At 30.9% G+C, this 20,308-nt stretch overlaps 1 protein-coding gene across 1 annotated transcript in view; it reads left to right on the top strand.

The window, feature by feature from the left end:
- Nucleotides 1-333: 333 nt before the first annotated feature.
- LOC108737616 (neuropathy target esterase sws) overlaps nt 334-20,308 on the top strand; it is a 22,785-nt gene continuing 2,810 nt past the window's right edge. The window contains exons 1-20 of the mRNA XM_025977789.1: nt 334-704; nt 769-850; nt 901-1,109; nt 2,197-2,383; nt 4,467-4,612; nt 7,289-7,495; nt 7,551-7,805; nt 8,626-8,832; nt 8,885-9,090; nt 9,240-9,495; nt 9,552-9,708; nt 10,186-10,350; nt 10,410-10,642; nt 10,879-11,061; nt 11,122-11,277; nt 11,926-12,045; nt 12,111-12,297; nt 16,067-16,183; nt 17,066-17,182; nt 19,053-19,276. Coding sequence (XP_025833574.1) covers nt 600-704; nt 769-850; nt 901-1,109; nt 2,197-2,383; nt 4,467-4,612; nt 7,289-7,495; nt 7,551-7,805; nt 8,626-8,832; nt 8,885-9,090; nt 9,240-9,495; nt 9,552-9,708; nt 10,186-10,350; nt 10,410-10,642; nt 10,879-11,061; nt 11,122-11,277; nt 11,926-12,045; nt 12,111-12,297; nt 16,067-16,183; nt 17,066-17,182; nt 19,053-19,276 — 3,519 coding nt within the window. The 5' untranslated portion in view covers nt 334-599. The remainder of the gene's footprint in view (nt 705-768; nt 851-900; nt 1,110-2,196; nt 2,384-4,466; nt 4,613-7,288; nt 7,496-7,550; nt 7,806-8,625; nt 8,833-8,884; nt 9,091-9,239; nt 9,496-9,551; nt 9,709-10,185; nt 10,351-10,409; nt 10,643-10,878; nt 11,062-11,121; nt 11,278-11,925; nt 12,046-12,110; nt 12,298-16,066; nt 16,184-17,065; nt 17,183-19,052; nt 19,277-20,308) is intronic.

Below are 20,308 nucleotides of genomic sequence, written 5' to 3' on the forward strand. Positions count from 1 at the left end.
GCTAAGGTAGTGGTTATTTGGATGGGAATTATCAGACCTGGAAACAGGTAAACAGAGAGAAGCAACTATAACATTGCAGTGTATTCTCTTTTTTGTTTTCTATATTAAAACAGAATTATTTCAGGACGAAAATAGATACATGCGTACCCTCAATTATAAAATTTAATTTTATCCACATTAAATATTCAATTTTACTTTTACTCGATATTTATTCTAAGAAATAATGTGCTTGATAATAATAAAATCAATATACATTTAATTCTTTAGATAAGTAATTACAATTTTTTTTAAGTTTATTATACTAAAAATATGTATATCTATTATTTTTATTATCATTACTACATCCTATTTTATTTTACAGCAGAAAAAGAATAGCATTAATTATTACATGTTTTACTATTAAGATTTAATATGATTGACAGTGAGTGGTTTATATAAAAATATTTACAGGCCAAATGAAGTGTAAGAAAACTGTAAAGCCTGAATAAAGTCTTTTAAATGGTAATGAAGAACTAACTGCCTTTTACTCAATGAATCGCCGCCTTTATACAAGTTACGTTTTTTTATCTAAATAAATGTAGGTAATCAGAAGTGTAAAGATGGATGTAGTAAAATTATTAATAAACATTGACAACAAATTTGGCAACTTGCTTGGGTCAACATGGATAGGAAGTATATTTCATAAATTTCTGGAATCATATGGAGTAAGATGACTATTTAAGCTGTAAATATAAAATATGCGCTGTATTAAATGTTTTCTTTTTTTAGAGCTTCTATATTATACTCATTTTTATTTGTTTGATTGCTTTGTTTGTGGGTATTTTAATACTTAGGAAATCTCACGCGAAAGGTAAAATTCCTATCAACTAAATTATACACATATTATGTATGTATTTTTAGCGGTAACAACTCATATTCCTGCATCTCAATCTGTGAGATTTAGAAAAAGGGATAAAGCTTTATTTTATGGCCGCAAAATGCTACGAAAAGTTAAATCAATTTCTGGTCAAGTCAGAAATTCTGGTCAGGGTAAAAAAAGAAAGATGGTAATGCGCTTTGCCAGAAGATTATTACAACTTAAAAAGGAAAACGAATCTGAACAACTCAAGGTAAAATGATAATTGTAACATTCACTCATTGTTTATTTATTTTCTTCAAGGTTGAAGTAATATTATTATACATATAAAAAAATTGTGCAAAGTTGTTAAATGGTCTTTTTAAAATATATAAATGTAGCATTTCTTTTGCTTGGCGCTGTTTTTTGCTACTTTTGAATAGAAAACACTTTTAATTATTTTTTAAATCTGGAAAAGGAACTTCTAATTATCTTCTTATTTTAATTTTTATTGAATTTATATTAATTAAATACAATAAAATTTCTAATAACAAATTTAAAGAAAATATAAGATGTAGTTGACGATTTTGAATATATTAGTTCTAATAACTTTTTTTAATAGAACGCAGCCTGTGCTTATAAAGCATGTACTGGAAATATAAAATTACCAGATGAGTTTGCTTTGTTTGTATTTGAATTGTTTAACGTTATTGACCATCTTTCACTCACTTTTTATTGCTGCATTCTCTACCCGCAATCTTAGATACTTAAATAAAGTGCATGGAAATTTTGTCAGTAATTAAGTTTAAGTCATTCATAATAACACATTTATTTGTTTAATGATGAAATAAGTGGACAACTAAGAACAAATTATAAAAATCTGTAAAGTATGTCGTATGAGTTTACCTTTGACATAAAATAATAGTATAGTATATACTAAAATTTAATTATATTCTAAAACAACTCTGATTTATTTATTATAACATATGCAAAAAATCTTAATCTGTTATTATGCAAATTATTAATTGTGTTATTCTGAACTAGTTTTTTTATGAGACTCGTGTAAACTGTTGCGATAGAATGTCATTTGAAGACTTAACAAAATGTAATGATTTAACATTCATTGAATTACTTACAGTATAGTAAAAATAATAATCAATAAGAAAATTAAGTCTGTCTGAATAGTGAACATTTGCTATATTTTGGTGTGTTTTCTTATTTCCTTCTAACAGATAGTGTTTTTCAAGTAAACAACTTTTTATTAGAATTGCTTTGTTAAGATTATATAAATAATTAATTTTTCTATAACATTGCTAATTTTAATTTTACGATCCAAATTTAATTTTTTGTTATGATTTTAGGTATTAGAGCCACCCGCTGAATATTTGGAAGAAGATCTTTTAAGTGACGAGCGTATGCCGCGAGATGCTCTTTACATGCTGCAAAGCATTCGTATCTTTGGTCATTTTGATAAACCCGTTTTTCTCAAACTTTGTAAACACACTGAAATTATGAATGTTCCAGCTGGATCGTTCTTATTCCGAATAGGTATTATTCGAATTTTATTTTTAGTAACTTACAATGAGAATTTACAAAATATAAAAAGCTGCTCAATTATATTTATAATTAACTTTTTTCTCTGAGGACTAACTTTTCCAGTATGAGAGAAAGTTAAACTAGGAAAACGAAGCATATACTTAACAACTAAATCTAAATTAAATAAAATTTAAAAAGGGATTATTGTATATATTATTTTATTTTGCTTACTGTTTTATGTGAAATGTAGATTATCCATAAAGCATTGTAAATTGTATATCGATTGTATTCGTAAAGGTTATACAGTGTGTTTACTTAAGTTAGCAGCATAAGGGAAACTATGGAAGTCAATAAGAAATAGGCGAGATAGGTTAGTAGGACACCTTCTCAGGCATGAAGGTCTAATCAGAGACATTATAGGCATAAACGGAAGTTAGGAGGGGTAGAGGTAGACCTAGATTAGATTACTGTTCGCAAATAGTTAAGGATATGGGTTCTAGTTTCAGGGAAATGCGAAGATTAGCTAAGGATTGGAAAGAGTGGAGGTGTGTGTCCAACCAGTCTTAGGACTGAGTTACTCTTTACAAAAAGTTCTGCATGACCTAAAAAACATCATCATATGATTAGACGTAATAATTTGTCAGTCATATAATTTTTGGTATAAAATATGAAATTTGTGCAACAGTAAAGTACCTTTATTTTTGAAAATAGCAGAATCCTTTATAAAGAAAAGTTGTTGAGAATTAAAAAGTAGTTACACATATATAACCAGATATGTTAATTGCTAAAATTGTTTTATATATTTTTTCATACTCTTGTCTCATATGAGCGAATAATTATATGTGCACATTAATAATTTGATTCTGATAAAAGCTGCCGTGTAAATGACATATTTGCCAGTCTTTGACTGTATGTCAAATATTATCGTCTTAAGATCGTCAGTCCTTAGACTGGTTGGACTCCATCTCCACTCTTTTCTATCCTAAGCTAAGCTTCGCATATCCTTAACTATTTGCGAACAGTAATCTAATCTAATTCTAATATATTAAAATCAAAATAAGTTATAATGCCGGCGACTTTGAGTTTGTATGAAAAATTGAAATAATTTTAGACGTGGGAGATAATCAACATTTAAAATATTAATTTTTTTCCAAAGTCGGCATTATTGCTTCTAATGAAGAACTAACTGCCTTTTACTCAATGAATCGCCGCCTTTATACAAGTTACGTTTTTTTATCTAAATAAATGTAGGTAATCAGAAGTGTAAAGATGGATGTAGTAAAATTATTAATAAACATTGACAACAAATTTGGCAACTTGCTTGGGTCAACATGGATAGGAAGTATATTTCATAAATTTCTGGANATTCACTCATATGAGGCAAAAGTATAAAGAAGTACACAAAATCATAATTTTAGCAATCAATAGATATGGTTGCATATTTGCAACTACTATTTAACATTGAAAGATTGACAAACATCTCATTAAGATGGCAACTTTGATCAGAATTGTATTACTAATGTGCATGCATAAGTATTCACTCATACAGAACAAGAGGATCAAGAAATATATAAATTAATAATTTTAGCAAATGATAGATGTGGTTGCATATTTGTAACTACTTTTTAGTTCTCAACAACTTTTCTTTAAAAAGCTTTCTGCGATTTTCAATAATAAAGGTACTTTACTGTTACACAAATTTCATATTTTATACCAAAACTTGTACACGACTGAGAAATTATTAAGTCTGATGATATCATTATGTGTTTTAGACCATGCAGGACTTTTTATAAAGAGTAACTTATTTTCGTAAGATTAATAATAAAAAAAAATCCCATATGCTGCCAACGTAAGCAGACATACTGTACTTGTTAGCGAAATTATTTTATAACTTGTGGTGATAGTTTGGATTAAGTACCTTAAAGTAAGTATTTCTCACTTGAAAATTTCACTAATCACAAAACCGTTTGATTATAATTGCCTATTGTTTATTTTATTTAAACGTATATATTCCGTTTTTACCTTTTTATCATAATGTAATGTTTAGTAATCTGTTTTCCAGTTTTTGTTTAATTGTTTTTTTTTTTTTTTGCAGGCGATCCAGATGAAAATGTTTTTGTAGTACAAAGTGGTAAATTAAATGTGTTCATAACAGCCAATGATGGTTCAACCCTTTCACTTAAGATCGTTAAACAAGGAGAGTCGGTAACATCGCTTCTTAGTTTTACTGATGTTTTAACGGTGAGTGTTTTTTTTTAATTTTATTTTAAATAAATTGTTAAATATTTTTCAACTATAATAATTTAAAAGTACGGCTGTTTTATAGTATTGTAACGAATTTTCTAGTATAATAATTTTTTAAACAGGTCTCATATTATAAGAAAGGTGTATTATGTACCAAGGAAAGGAAGTGGTCTGTTACAGACTTGTTGCCACCAGAGCTGAAGTTGAGGGTGAGCACGTGGTTTGTGATAGTCACTTCGGTTTCGAGGTGCGCGTACTAGTTCTTGTCACATTTGTGTAGAAAGTTTGTCACTTCTTGTTAGATCGTTAGTTTATTTGATTGAACGTCCATGCTAGAGAACAATGTTGCCAGTTCAATTTTTAGAGCTTGAGTAGGTGTATAAGAACAAAAACCTTTTCAACTTGAATAATGCTTTTGAAGTGTTTATTAAATAAACGTAAAAATAAGATTAATATAAATTTTTCACAAGGTCTATACATTTTTAATTATAAAATCGTTACGTTTAAAAATAAATTGAACAAGTAATCGTAAGTTGAAAACCAAATCAATACGGTATTCAATATAGGAATTCTACGTTAAATGACGCGCGCTTGTCATCCGTTAGAGTTTCCAACGATTATTCCCATATTTCGAGGGTATCTGGCCGGTGTTTTCAAAATATTCTAAAAGTTAAATTTTTCTATTTACATGAAAAACAGTTGTAATTATTATATATTTCTGCCTACCATTTTGCTAGAGCTTCAAAATTATGTCACGTCGGGCAACGCTACTTGGACGATCGCAGTAAATTTCTGATAAAACACATGCTTTAGAATTTTGCACATACTCATAAAATTAAATTTTTTTCCGTAGTAGGAAGGAAGTTGGTTATTACCAATTGCCACCCGAGCCGAAGGCGAGGTATGACAAAAAAAAATTTTTGTTACATCTCTGCAGAAACATCCTAACTAATATTATAAATGCGAATGCGAGTTTGTTTGATTGTTTGTTTATTACCATTTCGTGCTTTAACTACTCAATCGATCAACATAAAATTTTGTACACACATTGTTAGGGGTACAAAAAGACATAAGGTACATTTTATCCAGAAAATAATACTGTCATAAAGAAAGCGAATTAACCATTTATCTATTTGCGCCTCCATCATGTTATAAGGAAGCGAATTTATATGTTTATTTTGAGATATAACTATTCCATCATGTTATACACTATACAGCAACAAATTTTATATATTTAGAAATTGGAAATAATTACTTTAATCCAATATTGAAAGTGAACAATTTAGAATGACTAGTCAACAATTTAACTATAATTAATTAATAATTTTAGCGTACCTTATTAAATAATTGGGAAGCCGTCTCACCACCCTGCATCTTCTTGATCTTGAATTCGACTCGCGACTCCCTACTCAACTGCCGTATTATTATTAAAACAGTCGCTAATTGACCTACTAACACAGTAAGTAAGTAGGTGTTAGCATGCAGTTTTAAATAAACAATTTAGATGTACCAACTTTGTACCAGTGACCTAAATAAGAATTTATGGATACTATGTAACAATACTGTTCCCGAGGAATAGAAAAATTAGTTTTATGTGGTCGTCGATGATCTTTGACACGTACTTAGGATACCAACGCGAGTGAAACCGCAGGTAAAACCTAGTATACATATAATACCTATTCAAGCTCTAAAAATTATTTATCAATATATAAGTACGAAATGTTCTTGAAGAGGTTAATATTCAATATTAAACATTAAAGTGAATTTAACTTTTTATTCACTACAGATTACTGGTGCCTAAAAGTAGAGATTCCCGGGTAATCTGTAGAGAAAGTTGATTTAACATCTAAAAATTGAACTGGTACTCTATTAGCTAACTAGTTTGACAGTCGTCAATCAAATAAACTAATGACGACTTAAGGTCGAACTTTTTGAACAAATGTGACAAAAAATGGTATACGCCCCTCGGAAAGGAAGGGCTTGCCAGCCTCGCCTTCGGCTCGGATACATAATATATTATAACATCGAAACACATTGGAATAAAGAAATGCAACAAAATATGGTTGATACATGATAATTAAAATTGTTGTGAAACTACTTATATTATAAATTATTCACTAAAAACAAGTATACCATTAAAAAAATTATTTTTCAGCTTTTCATTAAAAATGAATAAGTGGATAAATTCTCTAGCAGTTTGAGTAGGACCGTAAGAAAAAAGTTATTTACAAAGTCCCATGCGTAGGTTTTAAATATGTAATAATAAATTTTCATGTCCCAACCCAATTATGTAAAATAGCCTTGGTTCGATTTTGCGCACTACCTTTCGAATGATACAAATTTCATTTTCCTCCTTTTATAATACCGAAAATACGTATCAAAAGTTTTCACGTTCATGTATATGCATGAATTCTAAACTACTTTTGTGTTTATGTTCGTGTGATTAAACAAATTGATATAATAATTAATTTATTTATAGGATACAAATCACAACTGTAAAGGTTAAAAATTGTTTAAGGTGTACATATGCACACATGATCGTTTTAAAATAAGGACTTTAATTTGTAACACAACTTCAGTAAATTCTAAACATGACAATCCGTTGTTCATAAGTTGAAATGTGAAATTTAGCCAAATTAAAATACTTCAAATAGTTTTTTCTTAATTACCTAGGGCCACCCTCAACCTTATAAAACAGTATCTGCAAAAGCAATAGAAGATTCGACTGTAGTAAAACTTCCAATGGCTGCATTTCAAGAGGTGTTAAGTGAATATCCCGAAATATTCGTGAGAGTTGTTCAGGTCATCATGGTGCGCTTACAAAGAGTCACTTTTACTGCTTTGCATCAGTACCTTGGTCTCAGTTCAGAACTCATTGGAGTACCGTTTACTCTCATTTTGAATTATTTATTCTACTAACAATGAATTTTTTAAGGGTTCAAAAACTAAGCGCAGAAGCTCTCTAATATCGTCGCCTTCTAGAACGAGATCCAATAAAGAGGAAGTGATTGGTCCTTCATTGCAAGACGCATCCTTATATTGGCAAAATCCGGAAATAGTAACGTCGTCTCAGAACGTACATACGCACAGAAGAACGAAATCATCATTGGATACGAAAATTTTATTGCACAATAATGCACCGGATATGGTTTCAGATATCGAACAGTTATCTGGAAGTGTAGGGAATATGGTAAGCATGGAAAAGCTTACGGTCTAATTAAAAAAAAATATAGGTTACATTCGCATTAGAAGTTTCAATAGGCGATGCACTGTTTTATTTTTTTAATGTCAGGATGATTCAAAAATTCATTTAAAAAAGTTAAACGGGTGACGTGATGTGGTAACGTCGCATAAAAACTTGGTCTGTTTTGCATAACAGTATTAATTTTGAGCAAAATAATCATAAATACCGGTTAATTAATTTTATAAATAACCTAAATAAAAAAATCTGTAACAAATTGACAAAAATAGATCTTCAACTAATACAAATTAATAAAAGAAATATAAGAACATTATTGAATATCAAAATTAAAATAGATTCGGTAGAAAAAAATGGTGTCTATGAAATTAATTGTAACATGGAATGCCTTTTACATTAGTCAATCAATTAGAGCCATTAAAACAAGACTCACATTACAGAGAAATTCTACGAGTTTAAAAAAAAAGCACAACAGGCATTGCTGAACTATGTGTTAGCAAAAAACACAACATAACTGCAAATAATATGAAAATTTTACTTTTGAAATTTAGAAATTAAAAAATCAATCAATAGCATACTTGAACTGTTTCTGCTGATTCTTATTCTAAACAATTGTATGTATATTGATACTAATATTAAAATAACAATTCATAGTTACAAAATATTATCAAAAGATGATAGCCAAACCTAAAATTTTATATTATTAATAATTTGGGTATTCCCACTGCAGTCTGAAATAATTTTGTGAAAGGTGAAACCTGTTAGTCCTTTTTCCCTACTACCCTATAGTTAAATTTCCTGGGTTCTGTAGACACCGGACTTACAGGCTTCAACTTCAAAAAAGACCCTCAATGCTCAAGCCCGTAACGATGGCGGCAACGATGAATTTCTCGTTAAAGTGGCTACTGAAGCATTTGTTAGGGAGTTGGGCCTGGATGATGATTCCGTTCTTCAGGGTAAAGTTGAGGTGAGAGAAGTAGCGGCTGGTACTTATTTAATGAAGGAGGACTCGAATAAAGTAAGCTAAACAACATTCAGTATAAGTATTTTTTGTGAAACAAATTTTCTAGGACGTAGCTTTGGTATATGTGCTTCAAGGTTCTTTGGTAGTTTCCCAAAAAATGACCGACGAAGAAGAAGAAATACATTTGTTTAATGCTCATACGGGTGAGATCGTTGGAGGCTTAGCTGTATTAACCGGAGAACCAAGTTTTTTTACTATCCGAGCAAAGTATTTGTCTCGTATTGCACTTATAACTACAAATACTCTTTATAGGTACGTACGTGTGTCATTAAAGAAATAGCTTAAATGGATGGTAATTTGAAATTTTAGACAAAAAATATATATGTATAACAAGTTAAAAAATTTGTTTTTATTTCCTAATAACATCGCTGGTAAAAGTTTTAATTAAAATTGAATTTTAGTATGATGAAAGAGAAGCCAAAAGTGGTTTTGTACATAGCCCACTTGGTGGTGGGAAGGTTATCTCCATTTGTAAGGCAAGTGGATTTTGCCTTGGACTGGGTCTTCATCGAATCAGGCAGGGCACTGTATCGACAAGATGACGAAGGTGATTCCACATTTATAGTTCTTTCTGGTCGACTTCGATCTGTAATTACGCACAGTGATGGTAAAAAGGAATTGGTCGGAGAATACGGTAAAGGAGATTTGATCGGAATTGTGAGATTTAGAATTGTTAAAAATCAATAGATTAAATAAAAATAGGTAATTTTCAGGTTGAAATGGTCACTCACACAAAGCGTAGTACAACAGTGATGGCTGTAAGAGATTCAGAATTAGCAAAGCTGCCGGAAGGACTTTTTAATGCAATAAAATTACGATTTCCAGTTGTCGTTACGAGATTGATAAATTTATTAGGTCACAGGATTTTAGGTAAATGCCAAAATTTTTTTATAGTGAAACTCTAGACCTTGGGTTTGCACCGCGCTAAAAGTCAGTTACCCACGTTTTGCCTTCGATCTCATGTACATCTTCAGGACTGATATGATATAGAATAATTCGGCAAAACGTCAGCAATGGACAAACTACAAACCCAGAATCTCAAGTTTTATTGTGAGAAACACCCGTGGGAATCTACGAAACTGCACTTGTTCGGATTATTAAATTTATAAATGTACTTATTACTTAAACTTTAGAATGAACTCTCACGTTCAAGGAAAATATAAACAAATAAATAAATGCCTTTTAATGTTAAACAGTTTTGATCCATTAAATCTACATCTATGCAAAAATTTTAAATTAGGATTTTCAAAAAGTAAAATGCACAATCAGATAAGCAAACGCAGAGTTATTTTTAGTATTCAATGTTATCCTATTTTTTTTGAGTATTTATGCAACATTCCTCCATAGGTTCTTGGCAACAATCAAGCATCAGCCTCACTCAAAAGAGCAACGCAGCAGTGGAAAGTCGTCCATCACAAATAAATTTTTCCACGGTTGCAATCGTTGCCGTTTCTGACAGTGTACCGTTAACCGCTTTCACATACGAACTATATCATTGTTTATGTGCCATAGGTAACGCTTTAAGGATGCGTTTTGAATTTTTTATCCATTATTAATTTTTGATAATGTAGGACCAACATTAAGACTGACTTCTGATGTTATAAAAAAAACCCTGGGTGCTACCATAACTGATCCGAGTAACGAGTACAGGCTCACCTCGTGGTTGGCCCAACAAGAGGATATGCACAAAATTGCTCTTTATCAGTGTGATTTAACTTTCAGCGCGTGGACTCAAAGGTGTATTAGACAAGCTGATTGTATCCTGATAGTCGGACTTGGTGATAATCCCCCTAGTCTTGGAAAGGTAAAAGTTTATTAATCAATGAGAACAATTTTTCTAAAATCTTCTGCTCATTGTTTTAGATTTACCACCTTTTCAAAAATTCGTGGTTTTGATTTTGATTTTATTAGAAATGAAAGAAATGAAATATGTTTGCCACATTATTCTATTTTAGTGTGGATTCTAATTCGTAATTTTGATATCTATTTGAGTTTTAAATGCCTCTACCACTGTTAATAATTTTCCACGTTTTCTTAAAGGTGGAGAAAGAAATTGAACGTCTCGCTGTTCGAACTCAGAAAGAGCTGGTTCTGCTTCACCGGGAAGGAGGCTCGAAACCGTCAAACACGGTTGCTTGGTTAAATATGCGAACTTGGATCTCTTGGCATCATCATATTCAATGTTCAAAAAGAATGTTTTCGAGAAAATCGCTTTACCGAATCGTACGTAAAACTATTTCAATAAAAATGTTCTTCTGAATAGTTAAGCTGCTGTTGTTACAGAATGAATTGTATTCTAAAGTATGCATGTCAGAACCCAGTATCCATTCCGATTTCTCAAGGTTGGCGCGTTGGTTAACTGGAAAGTCAGTTGGATTAGTTTTAGGGGGCGGTGGAGCCAGAGGAGCTGCACATATCGGAATGATAAAAGCAATACAGGTTAGTTAATATTCAAATTTTTATTTTGATGTGTGCCATTTTTTATATATTTTAATAAAACAGCCAACATTTGTCATATATTTATAATAATTTTACTTTAAAATCAATGTTAATTTTTTTCTTATAATTTCTAAAGTTAATTTTTGAATTGTTAAATCTAATTATACGGGTGCACAAATAATATATTAAGCTTAATACTATTTTGGCCATTATAACATTAGTGAAGGAAGCTATTACAGACCATGTATGAATTACAAACACTAAGTATGTGCTCCTTCCCGAGGTGCGTGTACTATTTTTTGTCACATTTATGCAGAAAGTATTTACTTAGGTCATCAGCTTATTTGATTCAGTGTTACTTGAATATGTATATGAATTAGTCAGTGTATTTTTAAAAATATAAGATAAAAAGAAATTAAGACAAAATATAATGAAAAATAATAGAAACCAATTTATTAGAATAAAAAATTTTCAGTAAATGAATTATGATGATAAAAAATAATTAAAAGTAGTAAAAATAAGTTAAATGGAAACAGTAGGAATACTAGGAACTTTTGTTAAATTTATTTGACGATTCATTAAATTGAAAATTCAAGAATGAATGGTTTACAACAATAATAAAAATTAAAAAAATTATTTACAACTTAGGAAGCCGGTATTCCTATTGACATGGTTGGAGGTGTAAGCATTGGTGCTCTAATGGGCGCTCTGTGGAGTATAGAAAAGGACATTACCACTGTAACTCAAAAAGCTCGTGAATGGGCAAAGGTACTATAAATATGAAATATATATATCAACATTTTAAGATTTTATTGCTTATATTTTTCTGTAAGAAAATGACGCAATGGTGGAGGCAAATTCTTGATCTTACGTACCCTGTAACATCGATGTTTAGTGGACGCGATTTTAATCAAACCATCAAAAGCACAATTGGCGAAACGTTCATTGAAGATTTGTGGTTACCGTACTTTACAGTTACGACGGATATAAGCGCTTCTTGTATGCGAATCCATACTCATGGTAAGATATTGTTGAATTTTTATAAATTAATATACAAAATCGTTATCAGTCCTTACTTCTAGAACCTCTAGACCATAACGCTCACTAACTGATTAGTTTGTGTAGTTTTTTAAAAAAGTGCAAAATTCAAAAAATAAATACACCAAAACCTTCTATCTACACAGCTTCTAACCTAAAATAATACTCGACAACTTTTAAGCAGTAATGGATTTTAATTGTTGCGAACACAAATAAAAAATCAAGTAATTCTACAAATCGAAATGATAATACTTAATTTGTTTTGGAAAGGATAATTTAAAATCGAGATGTGTCTAGTTGTGGTTTTTACTATTTATTACATACTACTGTTTTTTATTGTTTTTGCTCTGGTTGAATTACTCGTTCTGTATGTTCGAATTACTTTGCTAAAGAAAAAAAATTAACGATATTTATTTATGAAATATTAATCTGAAAATTCATTTTTGAATTTTTTACCCACTACACCCTACCTCAAATTAATGAGGGAAAAATTTATTTACCTTTTTTTTTAATAGGTCATCTTTTGTAATGTGAGACGTTATGGTCTGGAAATCTGTTTCTCTTCTATTTTATTATTTTGCTTCCACTGTGTAGTTAGTTAAGCACTGGAATGATTAACCGCGCAAATCGCTAGTTTCTTGTCACACTACATACGCACTTTGCGCTTATCAAAAACTGTTGTTTTCATTTTTTATTTAAAATGTGCATGTTGTCTGTTGTGATTGGTTAACTTCTTGAGTTTATTAAGTCGTTTTTTTAATGATTAGTTTAATATTTATAGACTCGGTATTTCATTAAGACTTCTTAAATTACTTAAAAAGGCTTAGGTCAGAGAAAGCGGCCGATCCATAAATAATTTTATTCTATGTACGTTCCAAACCCATAATTTATTAACTCTATAAGGCTTCCAATTTGTTAAAATGTTTTCTACACAGAAAATCAATCCATAACAGAATAATAAGTAAGTAAACCGATGTTGCTACTAGCTGTCTCTGGCTATCTCTACGATTTTAACGCTCAGTCAATAGTAGGTGCTTATTACTTTTTCAATTTATTAGGTAAATCAAATTTAAATTGGAATTTGTTTTTATTAAATTTATTAACACAGTAAGCAACTGTTTGAATACATTTTATTTTTCTATGTAGTCTTCTCTTTAGCAATACATATCCCCAATGGAATTGAAGTTTTTTTATATCGTTATCGAAAAATGAATGTGTCTTGGACGTCATCAAAACGGTTAAAATGGGACAGGTTACCTTAAAAATGAAAAACAAAATATAACTATCAGTGAATTTATTTTACAAAAAAAATAGTCGACGAGGTTCTTCTCCAAACCGTTTTAACACCTCAAATTCTATTATATCCTTATTTTTTGTACCATGGTTCGGTATACATTGAGCATACATAGGTCGTTCAAACGGTTTTCAGTCATCATTGATCTCAGCCATGTTTTAACAAGACGCAGTGTAGAAAAGGACCTCTCTATGTTACTTGTAGTGTAAGGTTGTGCCAAGGAAATAAGTATTGTTTTTTTTGTTGCGGGAAAGAATATGTTCGCCTCCTTTAACACTTCACTAAAATCTAGTTTTTCGAGGTCTTCTCTGGTCATACCCTTGTTCAGCAATTTCTTATACCATAGTTTGTCATTTGTAATAAAAATTATTAGCTTAGCTTCATCATGGTCACGTGACTTATAAAACGGATTTAAATTCCGCGCCGACCACCGCTGGCTCCAACTGCTGTCTGCGCCTATATTACTACTTACAAAATACTACTTACCTTTGAAGAACTTCCTTATATCCATTTCTATTCTTCCTTATTATTCAATTATATATAATTTTCTATACTTTTAACGGGCACATCCACAAAACAGTTTCGCGCGTAAAAAAACAAATTTAGATTCAACCATTCATAGTACAGTCTTATAAAATTCGCGTGTCATTAGAATCAACTTTGTTTTTGTTTATTAATAGGCTAGCTGCGTAATATTATTTTACTTACTTTGTGAGTATTCCTGCATCTTCTAGGGGGGGGCAGCTACCCCTCTGCTCGTACCTCGCTACTCCTTGTGGGTTCTTCATTTTACACTCTGAAATCTAAAGAAGTTAGCATGGGGTGGGAAAAATCTGGAGAAGTTTCACTCGAAAAGCCAAAACTTGTTTTTCTGCAGGCATAATTCTTGTCACTGTTTTCTGTGATTGCAGTGGTTTACTGCTCATTGATTTTGTTCATGAGCGGTGTATATTTAATAGTCTAGGCTTCTAGGCAATATGGACGGGTGAGTGGCCAAAATTATTCGAATTAAATTTTTTTGGGCAGTTTTGTTTTTTTTTTATTTTGTTAAATAGAACAGTGTAGGTTGCCAGACAGTAACCCGGTCGGGTATTGTTTAAATCACGGTTTTTTAAACAAATGCCAAAAAACAACTTTTTTGGTCGGAACATTTTTTTGTGTTCTTAGGTTTAATCTCGATAAAAAAGGGATGAACTGCCTTGACCCAAGAAAAACTCCAAACAATTAGTTGGAAAATACTTAAAATTCCGGTCTGTGCTCTGGACTTGTCACCATGTAATTAAAATATTTTTGGGCTACTTAAAGAATAACTTTCTTTATTCTTTCTTTTTTATTTTGATAACACGAGAGACACGACCACATTAATTTCTCGATAACGACGTTAGAAAACTTCTTTTAATCCATTGAGATAAATGCATTACTAAAAGGGAAGGTTACGAAGGAAAATAAGATATATTCAAAAATTTTCGTATTGTGCCAATAAAATTATTAAAAACTACTCCCGGTTTATACATAATCTACCCCCGTAGAATTACTTGTTAAAATTGTGAATTATTTTTTATGACATTAGCAAACAACTGTTCCATTGCTATTAGGTGAAATGAATGGGACACGTATGATTGCGCCCCATCAACAAAATCCCTAAATTTTGTATTACCCCATAACCATTATTTTTAAAAGCTTAAATATAAAACAGTTTTTCTAAAATTTCAATTTTGTTAAAATGATAAATATTCGTTCATAAGGTTGCAATTATGCCATAGAATTGGAGGGCATTAACAACAGTACGGCGCAAACAAGCTACTAAATTCTGATATTAATTAGTGATGGGTGCAATTATGCCTTATCGAATAATTAAATGCAAAATTTCTTTTCAACTCTTGCAATTACATGAATGAAAAGGGTATATTTACTGAGTTCCACCAATTTTAACATCAAATTAAGTTATGTTAAAGTTGTACAATATTTAAATGTTACTTGGATGTAGTTGCTCTGCAATTTAACGTTAAAGGTAGCAGCGTTTGTCATAGTTTTATTATTATTTTTATTGAGTTACTTGACATGTGAGTGTACTTTTATGTTTTTGAAACTGTGCACAAAATAACGCTTCGTGTACTATTATTTAAAGCAGCTTCAAAGTTTGTCTAATTTGTTTTGAGTAATTAATGTTTTTTGTACCTACATTATTTATTGAAGTAAATTAAAGAAAAAAATAATCTTCGGTATTTTACAGCGTTTTTATGACGATTAAGAATAAGAATGCATACAGTAGAATTATCACTTTAAACAGAGCTGTTTGTTCTCCAATGTACTAAGAATGTTTCTTCGAACTTAGGATTACAGGAAACAGGATATTAAAAAGGTGGTGAAATTATTTCAAATGTTAGTTAAATTTTTGTTTTGCATTTTCATTGTCTGTCACGCACAATTCGAGGAACTACTAAAAGTATTCCTTAGGATCTCTATGGAGATATGTGAGGGCTTCTATGTCTCTGTCAGGCTACATGCCCCCGCTGTGCGACCCTGCAGATGGCCATCTTCTCTTAGATGGAGGATACGTAAATAATCTGCCAGGTAACATTTCATTTTTCACACAATACATTTGGAGAGCCACTTTTAAAGGTACGTCAATCGCTTGTTTATTTCTATTATATATTAAGACATTCGGAAAACCCTTCCACATAAGAAATAAGGTAAATATATGTTATGTACGAGAGCAAAGAGGTAACCAATCACAAAAGGAGTGCACAGTACAGTTCAAACCGCTTACTCTTATCTATCAATATTCGTAATCTTCTGTTGCTTTTTTGCACCTAGCTTTTGAAAAGTTCGCTTGTAAATTGGACGGCTTTTGATTTAGGATAAGACAAGTTTGTAGGATATGTATGTACTGAAAACATTGGAAACCAGAAATAAGATTTGTTTTGAAAAAAAAAAATTTGTAAGCAATTGAACAAAGCAATAAATACAAAAATGTTTCTGTTTTATGTTTCTAAAATGAGTATTGCGAATTTTACATTGGTAAAGAGTAAAATAATAATCTCATAATGTAAGCTGCATGACAATCTGTCGTGCTGTTCATATAGTAGGCGGCTTCTCCCTCCCAACTATTGGTTGTGTTTCCGTTACATTCTTGAAAGTACTCGCATAGTAATACGTGCACATATTAAGTGGTAAGACACCATAAAATAATACTAATTTGTTTTTTATAGCAAATACATTCTTCCATGTTCTGTTACTTTTAAAATTTTGAACAATTATTATTTTCAATTTTCTGCGACGGATCTTTTATAATATTGATTTAAACAAAATTTATTTGCAATAAATTTTCTATGAATGGGCTTGTTTAAAGAATTCACAAATTAGTTGTATTATAGTATGTAATGTCCTTACAAACTTGCCTTAGACTAAGGGCCAATTAATATGAACAATGAAAATATTCAAAATGTGCACTAGGTCATTTATGGCGATATGTAAGAGGCAGTATGTCTATAGTGGGCATTTTTCCACCAATGTGCGATCCCGTCGACGGACATATGCTTGTTGACGGATGTTATGTAAATAATGTACCAGGTAATCTAGTATTTATTTTAAAATGTGACTTATTAAACCCGTAATTAATAAATAATTAATACATAAACGCAGGCTTTCACAGTCAGCGTTCTCAGTACTGTCATTATTTGTTTTCGGGCTTTCTGCCCGTTGTCTTTGAAAATTATTTCCCAGCGTTTCTCCTACAACTACGACAGGCATTTTCAAATATAACGGCCAGAGAACCCAAAAACAAATAATGATAGTACTGAGTATTACATAATGTATTCAAGCAACGTATTTATTAATGATTTTGTGCCGGAATCAATAGTTTCACTTTTGAGAAAACATTTTCATTCCTTAAGTCACGTGTTTTATATGATGTAGTTTTTTTTTGTAAATACTGACATGTAACATGTAACCTCTTTAAAATTATTGTATTTCGTTCCGTTCATTATTTTAATGATAACGCATATATTCTGTTTAATCATAAGGGGCGACCAATAATTACATGAAGTGTTTATTTCAATTTGGACCCCTCCCACCCCTTTGTTGAGATTTGGTAAGATTTGAAGGGGTCCCTTTCCTTCTCACATGAGGTTTACCCGGGAAAAACGGGACACCCGAAAAAATAAATAAAAAAAAGGGGCGAGCGTGTAATTGTGTACACGGGTAAAAAGTGAAACTTCTTTAGATAGTATATTATAATAGTTTTTTATAAAAATTGTATTAAAAATTGTACTAAAAATCAGAAAAATACAACTTTATTACTAGCGGATGAATGCGGAATACGGTTTAGTTTTGTTAAAAACTTTTACGATTGTATCATATAAAACTGCAGAGGGGAATTACAAATCAAAACAAACAAACACAAACGCACATATAATTTTTGTATGTGCGATCTGCTGACAATTTGTCGAAATGGCTGTTTTCGGATTATCGGTTGCTACTGACAGATTAGCTTCTGAAGCCTGTTAAAATGAATTCTTTTGGACATATTTACCACCGCGTGAAGTGTGACGCATTTCGGTTTTATACCCTAGTAAATTTCCTTCCTACCGTCCATAAAGAAGTTTCACTTCAATAATGTATATATTTTGTTTATAAAAAGTTGTCGTGAGATTATCAATTTCCCCCACTCCCTTTAAAAGAGATAAGATAATTATTGGATGTCCCCTAACATAAAGCTCATAATTCAATACGGTGGTCGAAATACATTAATTTTAAAAGAAACAATTTTTCTGATTCAACTACTTAATTAAAATTTTTAAAAAAACAAAGTGTACATACTTACGTACATTTTATTTAGCCACATATGTCATATGCATATTACGCATGACGCACTTTCGTCTTTCACAAAGCGCCAGAAGAAGTATACCTTCAAGAAAATTGAAAACCTGAAATAGTTTTAACAAAAATCAGAATTGTTTCTTTATTCTTATAAAAAGCTTGATATAATTACTATTTCTCGGGGGCTTGAGATTTTAAAGCTTATTTAATTTCATGTAATTGGGGTTTTATTTTTAGTTTTAGTTAAGCTTTTTCTAAGAGAAGGTAGGTATTTTATATAGTTTTTATTANTGATACATGTCTTGATAAATCTAATAGATGCACAGCAATAAAAAACCACTATAAATGGTTATCAATTGGAGCACGATCTTTTAAAATTACGTTGCTATAACAGTATAAATTTAAAGGAACTTATGATTAGTATTTACTGTCAATTATTCTTTATTTTTAATTTTTACTGAGTACAAATTACATGAGCAAGTAGTTACTAATTTATTACTGTTCGGCATTTTTTATATAAAACATACCATTATAATTCAAAAAATTTCAAAAATTTTGTTGTTTTAAATTGCATTGAAATATTCGAATTTTCGAAAATTAATTTTTAATAAATTTTTAATAGCCGACGTAATGCGCAGTTTGGGTGCAAATCATATTCTAGCGATTGATGTGGGTTCCGTAGATGATCAGGAGCTGACTAATTATGGCGATGACCTATCAGGATGGTGGTTATTATGGAAAAGGTGGAATCCATTCACTTCAAACGTCAAAGTTCCTAATCTACCTGATATTCAATCCAGACTAGCTTACGTTAGTTGTGTTAGGCAACTGGAGGTACGAATCTTAAGATAAATTTTATGATAAAAATAGAATATGTGAATCAGAAAATTCGAATTTATTATTTAAATAAACATCTTCCTAAAAAACGACACAACTTAAGGGGCCGTATCAGTGGTTAAAACAAATCGTTTTCAAACTAGGCAACCTCTTTTACAAAATACGTCAAAACAAAAACAGCAGGGGAGGTTTGTTTACTGCGGCTGCCTTGTAACAGCTTATTAGAGTTAACATCTATTAGAGCGCCTGGGGCGTTGAAAACGTTAAAACCTCGGATTTCAGTTATAGTAAATGAAATTTAATTCTAAGTGGAATGTTAACTTTAAGTATATATAAAAAAGTTAATTCAAATAGTATGATACTTAACAATGTTTGGCTGTAAAATATTTTTGTATACTAAAATTAAGTTAACGTATATATTTGTATAGGGGTAGTATTCGGGGAAAAGAAGAAAATGAAGGAAAATTAAATAAACAAGATTATTAATAATTATATATAAAAATGTATATATTAGGAAGAGAGTCAGACAGCGTTGCAAAATGGCACCACTACTGTTTAATCTATACATCGAAGACGCGATCAACATCATTAACGACAGTACAACTGTAGGGATAGATATACGGGGGCAAAAGATTAGTATGCTTAGATTTGCAGATGATATAGTAGTATTAGCATCTAACAAGGAGGACTTAGATATAGCTAATTGGAAGCGGTATTGACAAAGCAGTACTGTATGAAAATAAATAAAAGTAAAACAAAAATACTCGTATGCAAGGGAAGAAAAAGTAGGGACAGAGCGAATGTAAAGATAGGAGACCAAAGATTAGAAGTGGCTAATTTTAGGTATCTAAGAAGTCAGATAAGTCAGGACGGAAGGAGTAGTAGGGATATAAAGCAGAGGATAGCGCAGGGACGTATCGCCTTTAATAAAAAGAAGTCACTTTTATTCTCGCGAATGGCTAATTTGGAAATTCGAAAAAGGTTGTTAAAGGTGTATGTTTGGTGCACGACGTTGTACGGGTGTGAAACATGGACAGTGGG

The sequence above is a fragment of the Agrilus planipennis genome, unplaced genomic scaffold (assembly GCF_000699045.2).
Source record: "Agrilus planipennis isolate EAB-ADULT unplaced genomic scaffold, Apla_2.0 scaffold87, whole genome shotgun sequence".
NCBI lineage: Eukaryota > Metazoa > Arthropoda > Insecta > Coleoptera > Buprestidae > Agrilus > Agrilus planipennis.